This window comes from Camarhynchus parvulus, chromosome 13 (assembly GCF_901933205.1).
Source record: "Camarhynchus parvulus chromosome 13, STF_HiC, whole genome shotgun sequence".
NCBI classification, from domain to species: domain Eukaryota; kingdom Metazoa; phylum Chordata; class Aves; order Passeriformes; family Thraupidae; genus Camarhynchus; species Camarhynchus parvulus.
Genome location: NC_044583.1, coordinates 4240929 through 4253006, shown reverse-complemented (window position 1 = coordinate 4253006; position 12078 = coordinate 4240929). Strand labels below are relative to the sequence as shown.

The window sequence follows — 12078 nt, the reverse complement described above, 5'->3', positions numbered from 1 at the left end:
ACGGTCTTTTAAATCCTAGAAAAGTTTCTGGTTGATATGCCACTGGGTAGAAAGATTTCTAATGACAGACAATTTCCAATGCCTTTTTCAATTATTTAGGAGAACTGTTATTATTCTTGAGTAGGGGCACTGGGGTGAAATGGAAGAAATAAGCTTTATATTTTCCCTTTCCCAATGTTTCTGTCAATTACTCTGGGATGCATCCCAAGAAAACATAGAAGGGAAATGATGATATCATCAGAACCAAGTAACTCCTAAATCCTACCTGAAATGTAACACACAGACACTTGTGCTTACTTCCCACGTGAATGTCTGGTTTTGCCCTCCTTTTTTCCCCTATAATTCTTATTACTCTGTGTTTTATGAGCATCTGTTTCAACTGACCAGGACTGTAAGAAGTATCCAGAGAGGCCAATAATAAAACCCCAATCTGCAGGATGCAGCCTACGCTGACCATAGCGCCTGAAACCCCCCAGGCTGTGAACAGATCATATGCCTCATTTATTACTTAATCCTTCAGCTACTGACTCCTGAGCTGGATTTCCAGCTACATCAGCTCTGGGACAGTGTCCTGGTGTCCTGAAGCTCTCACAGTGAACAAGGGGAGTTATCCATCACTGCTGAAGGAAATGCTTTACTCAATGACCCTTTCCCCATTTCCCACTGTGTTGTCACAAAGCCCACAATGACTGGAGTCCACAGGATTCATATTTGCAGATCCCTCTGTGGATTTCAGTGCTCTGAAATCAGAGGCAGCTGATTTAGGGGTTGTGTCTGATCAGGGGTCACCCTTCTGCTCATCAGCCTGTGGAAGGTGGGTGTAAACTGCCAGGGGTCAACATTCTGTCACCATGGACCAACCTGGCCCTGAACTGTCACCTGAGCTGCCTTCCCTTTGGCTGGGAGCCTGTGAAATGGTGATCTGGTTGCTGGCAGAAAACAAGAAATGAAAAGGAGGATAAAACCAAATTGGCATTTTATATGGATATCTACATCCCAGAATCAGAGAATGCCCACGGCTGGAAGGGACCTCTGGAGACTGTACAGCCCAACCACCCTGCTCAAAACAGGAGCACCCACAGCAAGTTTCTCAGGATGATCTGTGCAGTCACAGCACAAAGCAAAGTCCTTCCAACTGCACAGGATGAAATCTGTGGCAGGGCACAGCTGAAAAGTCACACACAGCCTGCTTGAGCAAGGAACCTTGGAGCACAGTGCTTGTAAAATTAACTTCTCACAGCACAACCATTAAAGAACTGCAAGTAGTGGGGAGCAGCTCCTTGCTCCCCATGCAGTTCATTGGAGCCATACCTTGAAGCCAAAAGGGCAGGTGCACTGGTAGAGCTCCACGGGGTCGCTGCTGCACGTCCCATTGTTCTTGCAGGGGCTGGAGAGGCAGGGGTTGCACTTGGACACCACACTGAGATCCGCTGGCTCTGCAGAGGCAAAGACAGAGTTAGTGACGGGGTCTCTGGTGTGGGGATGACCCTGAGGTGTTGGAAAGTCTGTTTTTCCCAGCCCCGAGACCGAAGAAGAAGCCAGAATTCCTTGGCTCTGGTTCTCAAGGTTGTTTATTTGCTCTTATCTAATACATTGTCTGTCTGACCTGCTGAGGTCTGTCCACCAAGTCTGTTCATGTCACGCTGAGCACCCTTGGGGTGGTGTTTTTATACTAAAAACTACGTGTGCTTTATTCACAATATTTTTCCAATACCTATCACCTGTGTTAGACAGTCTGCCTCTACTCTAAACCAATCCAAAAGCACCACCATCACAGCAGAAGATGGAGGACAAGAAGGAGAAGAAGAAGGACAGGACACACCCAGATTCCTCCGTCTTGCCTCTGAACCCCCATTCTAAAAACCCCAAAATTCTACTTTTCCACCATCTGGTAAATTCACTATCATTCTATTCACACCCTTGTGGCTTGTAACTTCACAAAAAGTTGGTATTTTTTTCCATGGGCTCAAATCGAAGGCACAGGTGGTTTTGACTCTGTGCCAAGGTCTCTGACCCCCTGCCAGGATCTCGAATCCTCCAGGGCAGCCAGAAGAATGTCCTGGGTTCCAACATGTTAGCAGAGAGCTGGATTGCAGAATTAACACCTCCCATGCACACACAAACACTTTCCCCCAAGCACTGGCACAAATGCACAGGCTGCAGGTGCACTGCACGACACCGTGGGATTCCCAGGGATCAGAGAGGCTTTAAGCACTTAAATCAAGTGCTAGGCAAGTCTCAATGATGCTCATATTCTCCTGAAGATGCAAACATATGCTCTGAAAAAAGCATGTTGGGAACCTCCAGGGAGTGGGTTATATATATATATATATGGCTTTCAGTAATTTTTCCTGTTCTCAGTTCTGGAAATCCTGCAACAGCAACCCCAGGGAACTGTAACCTGACATTTCTATGGCTGATAACAAGAATGAAAGTACAGATGCAACAACATAAATAAAAACCATGTACAAGACAGATTTAGTTAGAGGCTTATGGAAATATTTAGGTGCAAAGTGCTCTACCATCCTTATTTTAACAGAGTTTGAAACTTATTTTCTTCCCTTTTTGCCCAGAAGAATGATCAACACTGACCTATCTCAGCAAAGTGCAATAAAGGCAAATATGCAAAGATGTAAATGTATGAAAATAAATAACATGGCCATATTTAAACTATCTAAAAACCTTCATATTTGTAGCAGAAGTCTTCCAGAGAAGTAGTGAAGTTTGTAGGTGAGCAGGAAAACAAACACAGACTAAAACAACACTAATTACATTTGGGGTCTCAAGTCAATCAATACTTTATGGTTGAGATTTTACAGAAAGTTAATTTAGGCAGTTATATTCACAATTATATTCATAGTTAAAACATGGTGATTTTTTAAATGGCTACATTTCAAATATTAATAAGTATTAACTCATTGGCTTTTATATGTAAAAAAATAAAACCTAGCACTTTAAAGTGGCTTAAATTATATCAGGCAGTAAAGACCTTAAAGTAATTTTATTTCATTTTCAAGGAAATACCTTTTAAAATAATTTAAAATTGGTCTTGTACTAATCAAAAGTGGGCATAGAGCTTCTGTTACTACATGATAAATGGTAAGAAGGACTAAATTGTGAAACATCCTGAAAGTGAAGAAAAGAAGCTTCAATTTGATGTTCAAGAGAAGGTGGAGCTCCAGAGTCACCAGAAATAGGGATTTAAAAATCCCTTCCATCCAGGGATTTGCTTTGAATTTTCCTGCATGAGTTATAAATGTTCAATTTGAACACTTGCAGAGCATCAGCAGGGGTAGGAACATGGCAGAAGTGGGGGCTGAAGGGTCTCAGGCGACAGCACTGGGCTGTGTCCTGCTCCTGTCGTGATGGTGGTGCCATCAGGGACTGACTGGGAGTGCGCAGGCAGCAAGGAGGGAAAAATACACAGGAAGAAAAAATTCAGAGATTAAATGAAGGACTATTGTCATCCTATTGTATCTTTGTGTTTATGTCTAAAAGCCATTCATGTTTTTACCTTGGAAGAGGAAATCACACCTGAATTCCTGGCACTGGTAGGGGCTGGAACGTGACATACCTGAGTTACATTTGTCTTCATGGTAAAATAAACAAAGAATAAACAAAGGTGGCTCCTCTGAGAGCTCATGAGACAGGCAACAGTGCTGCTCTTTTAGATTTAGAGGTCAGTAAGCCAGAATTTGTTCTACTATTTATTTCATAATACGTGTACATTTCCCATTAATTTCTACGGCATAGATCAAAGCTAATCAATGTAGGAGCTAATAAGAACAGTGTTAGTTCCTAGCAGTTAAATAGTTCATTACTTCGCCCTTGTGGATTTAATTTATAAATCCATACAGCAAAATGCCCTCAGCCCAGCACATTCCTTTCCTCTACTGCATAGCTGGGAGGGCAAGTTAATAAAAAGCAGAGCTGAGTTTGCATGACTTGCACATAACACACTTTTATTTCCTTGGCTCTGCTGAGACATAACCTCCTGCTCAGGCACAGGCTAAAAACATATTTTTAACAAGAATCAGTTAAACTACCTTTTACATTATTTACTAATGTAGAAGTTCCTGGAGGTCACAGAGGACATCTGAGCACGACTTTCCTGCAGCAGCTCAAGGTGCCCAGCCCAGCATGGGCCAACCCTTGGTGGGGACCCAGGGCTTTGGGGGTCAGGGCTCAGCACTCCCTGAAATGGGAACAGGGTGCAGTGAGACTGCCAAACCATGCCCTGGTTTTCAAAATATTTGTATTTTCATGAGCAAAGGTGAATTTGTCAAGGGTCTAGTGCTTCTTGAACTTTACTGCCACTTGTCCAGACCACCAACTCTTTCTGCTTGTGCAAACACCAACTCCACATCAACACATAATTTTCTCCTTCTCTGTTCAGATAAAGCAAGCTATGGGGACTTTCGGGATATTAGAAAGAACATGAGCTTTCTAGCGGACCAATCTAATATTTACATAGAAAGCATACAACTACATCTAATATCCTGGATCACAGATGTACTGATCTCTTGCCTAAGAGTTGCTTGTTTAGTTCAGAGAGAAAATGAGCATAACTCTTGACATATCACAGGTTCAGAATGAAGAAGACATCCAGTCTCTTTCTGGTTTAATTTTCAGATCCCATGTAATATACAAAATCAATTATTTCCTTTGGTTCACTTCATGGGGGCAAGTGCATTATTTGGTATTTTTAGTACTTATATTTCTACTTCATTTGAGAGACTATTGTGAAGTCTCTGGTTTGATTATTATGGTCAGAGTTCTGATAGTTTTGAGACTGACATTTCAAAGTAATTAAATTATAAGGTTACAGTTATTAAAGATATATTTGAAAGGACATAAAATTCCACTCAGCCTCGGGAACCTGTGTTTTAAACTCACCCCAACACCACCATTTGTTTGTTCAGCAGTTCAATTCCAGCACCTATAAAATCACCCTGCCAAGCAGTGCTGTAAATGGGCATGGCACTCTGAGAGACATAAAAACAGGCTTTATGCCCTCATTTCCATTTCTAAGAGAGGCTACTGATCCATCTTTTCCACTATAAATATACCTCCCTCTTCAAGTACTTGCTGGTAAGCAAAGCAAAACTCTGAAACTCTTTTTTTATGAGAACGTGCAGATATGTCTTAATCTCCACCACTCACTAATGAGCTACTCACTTAATCCACAAAAAAGTGGATAATCTGGCTGAGTGCTCTCTAAAGCAGTACACTCCTGTCACTGAGCACCCCAAATTGTTCAGAGCTGCCCCTCAACCCTCTCCTGAACAAATGCACACTGAATTCAAACATGACACGTTTCCTGTAATCTGCAGTTTCTGAATCGCCGCTGATGGGAACAGTTTGTAGATCTGCAGATGAAAATGTACTTTTGGGTAAATATTTGCTTTAAGAATTCTCTGTTTCTCCATTTTCAAGTAAATGTACATAATAACTACAGTGCTCTATGTTTTTATAATACCTCTTATTTTCTCAATTTTTTTGGGAGGGTAAGTCACAGGCCAAAACAAATTATTTGTTCCAATAAATTTGAACAACACCCTACATGCTAACGTGTCATTGCATGACCTGGTGTGAGCATCAGGAACACTCACTGCTCTCAGGCTGCCTGCTTCTCCTGCCTTAGTGGAGAGTGGAGTCCTTCTCATGTCCTTAGTGGAGCAGCTAACTGAACTTTGGGGAGGAACACAAGAAAACACAACTGTCAGAATCCAGGACATTCCTCTGGCTGCCCTGGAGGGCTCCAGACCCTGGCAGGGGGCTCAGAGACCTTGGCACAGAGTCAGAAACACCTGTGCCTTCTATTTTATGGAAACAATTACCAACTTTGTGTGAAGATTTATAAGCCACAATAGTTTGCGTAGAATGATAGTGAATTTACCACATGGTGGAAAAGTAGAATTTTGGGGTTTTTAGAATGGGGGTTCAAGGGGCAAGATGGGGGAATCTGGGCGTGTTCTGTCCTTCTTCTCCTTCTCATCCTCCATCTTCTGCTGTGACAGTGACACTTCTGGATTGGTTTAGAGTAGAGGCAGACTGTCTAACATAGGTGATAGGTATTGGAAAATTATTGTAAATAAAGTACACGTAGTTTTTAGTATAAAAAGATAACACTGCCCCAAGGGCAGGGACTGTGCCACAACCCGACCTGCCAGACAGACCTCAGCAGGTGAGAGGAAGAATGTAATAGATAAGAGAAAATAAACAACGTTGAAAAGCAGAACCGACGAATCTTGACTTCTTCTTCGGTCATGGGGCTGGAAGAAAAAGATTTTCTAACACCTCAGGAGCCATTTCAGCAACAGAAACCCCAGACACAACCTGGAAGGAACGTGATGCTCCGGAAAACAAACCCCAACCCCAACTCCCCCGCAAAACCAAGGGTGCAAGAGCACAGCACAGCGGGGAGGCCCTCAGGGCAGAGGGTGCCAGGCTCCTACCTTTGCACTGGAAGTGGTGTGTGGGCGTGGTGAGCAGCAGCCTGTCCACCATGGCCTCGGGGCCGCGGCAGCGCGCGATGCCCGGCTCCTTGTAGCCCGCCTTGACCCACTCGGAGAGCCAGCGCAGGTGGCAGTCGCAGTGCAGGGGGTTGGTGCCCAGAGCCCTCGAGGTGCACAGCAATTAAATTAGCACAGGTTATTTGGCAGGCAAAGACAGCAAACAGCTCTCATCTCACCAAGGCATGGTTTATTCTACATTTCTACGTTATTGTTTCCCAACGAGGAAAAGATCGTTTGAGTGTTCAGGAAGGATTTTAGGTTCATCTCCTGCTCTTCTCCTTTCTTCCCATCATTAGTTAGGGAAATTATATAAACACCTAAGAAGAAATCCCTTTTTCAAACAATTGCGCTTGAGCAATGTCACCAGACATATTGCTTTCATCAAATTCATCACATTGATTCCCTTTAATTCTCTGTCCTTCCTGAGCGTATTCTAACCCTGAACTGAGTAATTTAGTTTGGATCTGATGACTCACATTAATGACTCCTCACCAGATGAAACACATATGCAAAAGATACCTCCATTTTCCAAACTGCAACCCAGTGCCTGCTAAGTTTATTTATGACTTTGAAAACACATTTGCTGCTTGACCCATCATTTGAGTTAGGTCAAATAGTTGTAGAAGATACATTTATATAGTGAAATTATAATTCTCAGAATTTTTCCTTTATTCATGGACATCTATCCAAAAGAAAACCAATCTTTTACCCTTAAATTTAGGTGCTACGTTGACTAACTTGTACTTGTCTTTCTCTTTAAGAAAATGTTTTTAGGCAATCAGTCAATTGCAAACAAAGTTCACACTTCAGAAAAATCAGTTTGAAGCCAACTAATTGTTTAAAATGTGAAGAGATGCATGTTGAAAGTCTGTATTTATTTTGCTTAAAGTCAATGTAAGATTTAAGCTGTACAACACCTGAGTTGACATGAAAGGAAAATAAACTAAATAAAGAATAGCACAAGGAAGAGATACTAAAGAAACCAATGATTCAAATCAGCTTTTAGACTTTAAAATTTCTGCATATGCTATAAACTATTTTTAAGATGGTACTGTAAACTCAAGCTTCTTTCAAATAAAAACATATCAGGCAGGATATTAAGATAGAAACCTCAGTAAATTTGTTGATACATTTCTATTGGAGTGACTAATGAACCCACTGTGCCCTAGACAGATTCATAATGAGAGTTCATGGGTTCAAACCCTGTCTGGGGCTCATTCATCAAAATTAAATGTGTACTGCAGCTCAGCATTAAAAAATACCCATCCACTCCTCCTGTAAATCCATTGCTTACAATGGAAAAAAACTACTGGGTTGACTTTTTGACCCTGGAACTGTGATCAACTGGCTCAGTTGTCCAAGGTCAAACAAAATGCAGCAGCGAAAGCTGAGAAATTTTTAGTGTTGAGAAACTTCCATATATAAAATGTGAGTGGGAGGACAACGGAAAGCTTGTTACCCTGTTAATTAATATTTATAAACTATGTTAGAAATAAAGCTGCTCTATAGTCAATAAAAATCATTACTAATAACATTGTTGACAACTTCAGAAATGTATCCTTCCACACTTCTTTTTGTGGTTTGTGCTTTGTTTGGGGGTTTTTGCCTTTATTTTTCCTTTTTTTTTTTTTGTTTGGTTTGGTTTGGCTGAGAGTTATTTTTTGGATTTTTTAAAAATTTATTTCTAGGAACTAGAGATAATTCTCGTATTTTCATTCATGAGTTCTAACATACTTTCTCAATTTCTTTGCCTATTATAGCAAAATATTTCCAGAAGGTAAAACTATCTTCTGCCGTAAGGAAATACCACCAGAAGCATTTTCAAAATGTTGGGCAGATATTTCTGTTCAGACGCTTATTTTGTTTAGGGGCAACTCTGAATAAAGTCAATTAAAATAACTCTATCCATGACAATGTTAAAAAAAGAGGAGGGGACAGCTTAGTTTTAGAGGCAGTTAATAAAAATTTGAGTTAAGAGAAGATAATTCAGCAGGATTAGAAATCTGAGCTGTTTATGGGAAATACGTTGGAAATACCTGTTGTACTCAATATCACCCATTTCTCAGGGTTTGTGGAATCCCTGGAGTGCCACAGGGTGAGTTTGTGTGGGCAGCACTTGGGACACTCACCAGTGAATGGTGGGACAGCAAGTGCAGACCTGACCTAACTGGGAAGGTCCCAGTTCCATCCCAGCAGATTTTGGGCTCTTTTTAATTAATATTATACCCAATCCTACAGCAGTGCTGTAGCATTCTTATCATTGCCCTGGATTAAAAATGCCAGTAGAGTCATGGCTTAAATAGACAATTATGTGATTCAACTAAATAAAGTAATGAAGAGTAAACAAAAGCAGTGTACAGCACATACAAACCTACCTCCAAATTCAATGAGCTAAAGCTGCATAGTTTGTTATGATATTTCCATTACAGTGAGATGATGTTCATGACATAAAGGAAATTTGGTGAAAATGTTCCTGTAGGCTTTAAACAGCTATGGAGAAAGTGATTGGACCATCTGGATTTCACTTTTGTTCTTCCAATTAAAGACTAACTCAAAACTATAGCAGAAGACTCTGACTAAAATCCATAGTTTTGTCCATGCTACACAAATATCTCTCTGCAATTCTAAAAGCAAGTTTGATGTCCCCCTTGTCCTGCCACAGGAGGCTTGGGCTGAGCATCCTTTCCACACCCTGGCACCCAGCTCTGCCCCCACAACACCAATCCCACCCTCAGCCACACACTTTGCACAATTAGGATAAATATTTGTTCTCCCATGCTTTAAGAGTTTGATGGGCAGCAAGTCCTTATATGATTTCAAACTGACCCCAAGTGCCTGCTTTCTCCTTGAAGATATGTGTAGCAGGAAGGGCTCAAAATAAATTTATTTTCAATTATTCTGACTCAGTTTTGAGTAAGCACAGCTTTTTCAGGCATGTGAAGAAAAAAAATTAATTGTGGTTCCTAAAAGTTTCAGGATCTTCTTTAAGAAACTGGAGAGCACAATTGCACTGTAAAATTCAACTGCTCAACTGTGCAAATTACACCCCAGACAGGTCTTATTTATTTTATGGATCCTATTTATTACTGTTCATTTGGGCTTTGTGTATTTTACATTTCTGGCAGCACATACATCTAAACAGAAAGAGTGCAGAGATTGTATTGGGCCAAAGGGGATTTTATCACTCCCTAAGGTGAACAGTTTACCCAGGAAAATTGGATCTCCACTTCATTTAATGTAAACCCTGAGGGAAATTCAAACAAATGGAACATGCTATGTTTATTCCTGGAGTTCTGAAAATACCCCCACAGCCAGATTCCCAGTATGGAAGGTGTCACTGCACTCCCAAAAGCAGGTACAGGGCTTCAGCTCAGCCAGAATTTCAACCCCAAACACACAAAAAGACTTGACTAAACCGGGAACAGGAAAAACAAATGTGCAAAGCCAATGATACTAAGGTGTAAGCTGGAAGCAGGGAAGATTATTTCATTATTTCTCTGCTCAAGTTGCCCAAGTTGCTCTCATGATTTCTGTCCCTGAGATATTTTTATTTTTTACTGTCCGTAGAGGACAAGAGATAGAAAGCTGCCAGGGATGTATTTGCTACCCAGAAAATACTTCAATACAATCTGAATCTGGTGCTCAGGGAAGTGTTCTGGAAGGCATGTTAAGGTTAAAAAGAGACAATAAATAGATATAAACCTATGTAAAATGCACACATATCTGCTTGTGTGTACATCAGCATCAGGCAGAAAACATCTGTATCAGCCTGTGAAACCCCTCACTTCACTGAGGGACCAACACATGCTCAGCCCTCTGATTAACTGAGGACAGTAATCAAGAAACTTGCTGCACAAAATTGCTTTTCCTACATCAATTATCTAATAGTGTGAAGTATCACACACTATCTCAGTGAAAAAGCATTTTCTGGTCACTCATATTTAGTTTGGAGCCATTGCAGCTCTTTGTCTGCTCTTTCATCAAGTAAACTGCATTTGAAAGCCTCCTGGCCCTCTACCAGTGTAATAGTAATTTCCTCAAAAAGCTGAAACGCCTAATAATTTTTGCAAACTATGGAATGAAGCATTAATGCTGTGAAATGACCAATTTCCACGTGATTAAATATATATGTCTGAAGTAGTGATTCATCAACAAGTCCACATACTGACAACATTCCAGCATGCAAAACATATGACACTTATTAAGCAAAGAATTCACATTTGCTTAATATTTGCTCTTTGTGGGAGGTTTCCTGCCTCACTCTTAAACCATAATATGCTCTGCATTTCACATTGACAATGCTGAAAGAAAACCTTAAACACAAAGTCCACAGCAGAGAAAACTGTCACACTTGCTCATTTGGTTTTCCTTAAGAAAATATTTTCATAACTAATAACAACAGGTCCTAGAAATTTTTATTTCCTTTGAACAGATGCACTATGAATATCCAGAGCACATTATGAAAAGTGAGCAGGAAAATCAAAAAAGCTATAGAATCCTAGCAATATGTGCTGTTTTACAGATCTGAAACCATCAGTCCAAGAGATTCAGCCAGGCAGAAGTACTTACAGATGGGACAGGGACACCAGGTCATTGAAAGATCCCTCAGGAACACTGGAAATGTCATTTCCATGGAGTGTCCTAGAAGGGGGAGAAGCAGGAAGGTATCAAACCACAGTATTTTGTCTGCCCCAGCAACTGAAGGAATGGATGCTTAAAAAGGGTATTTAATTTTGATTCTTTGAGAGTTTCTGTGAGTTTCACAACTTCCATGCTTTATCACTCCTGCCTCGAGGTGTTGGCATTTAAAACAATGATGCAATCAGAACTTCTGGTGAGTGCTGCTGTAAATTAAGAAGGTGACATACCATTTATGCCATTAAAAGTGTATTGATGACAAGTGGACCCTCACATCCAGACCTGAGTTCTCTTACAGAATCCCATTAGCCAGAAGCACAGCAAAAACAGAGCAGGGGAAATAAGAATTGTGAAAGTTAAATTAACTATTGACTTCAGAGAGATCCTAGGAGACAGAGCAAGGGTCCCTGAGGGTAAATACAGCCACACTTTCCCATTCTTACAGTAAAAACCACCTCTCTGTGCTACCAAGGAAAGCACCTGAAATCAGTTTTAGGACATTATTCACCCTGCGCAAAGAAATTACAATTTTTAGCAGCATTTTCAGGACCCCTGAAAGGAGTAAAAGGATTCTCCACTGTTTCCAGGACAATTTAGGCACCCAGTTTATCTCTTTTCTGAGAAAAGACCCACATTTGTGCATGGAAATTCCTGTCAGTGCTCCAGACATGGCAGAGCAGGGTGGAAAACAGAAAGCTGCTGTGTGGTTTGGAGCAGCTCTTGCCCTTGAGTCATTTATTTTCTAACTTACCTGGTGATTTGCTGACACAGCAATCACAGTTTTTATTTGTGTGTGTGTACCTATTGTTGAAACACTGGGTTTAAAACAATCCAAATCTCAACCCATGGAAACAGACAACTGCCCTAAGTGAAAAAAAAAATAAAAATCTGTTTTCTGCAACCTTTCTTCCCTAACAGCACT

General features: G+C 40.8%; 1 protein-coding gene across 3 annotated transcripts in view; it reads right to left on the bottom strand.

The window, feature by feature from the left end:
- SLIT3 (slit guidance ligand 3) overlaps nt 1-12078 on the bottom strand; it is a 482483-nt gene that overhangs the window by 73476 nt on the left and 396929 nt on the right. For all 3 annotated transcript variants that reach the window (XM_030957781.1, XM_030957783.1, XM_030957784.1), the window contains 3 exons: nt 11088-11159; nt 6459-6622; nt 1312-1436 (listed from right to left, as the gene is read on the bottom strand). In XM_030957781.1, the coding sequence (XP_030813641.1) occupies nt 1312-1436; nt 6459-6622; nt 11088-11159 (361 nt within the window). The remainder of the gene's footprint in view (nt 1-1311; nt 1437-6458; nt 6623-11087; nt 11160-12078) is intronic.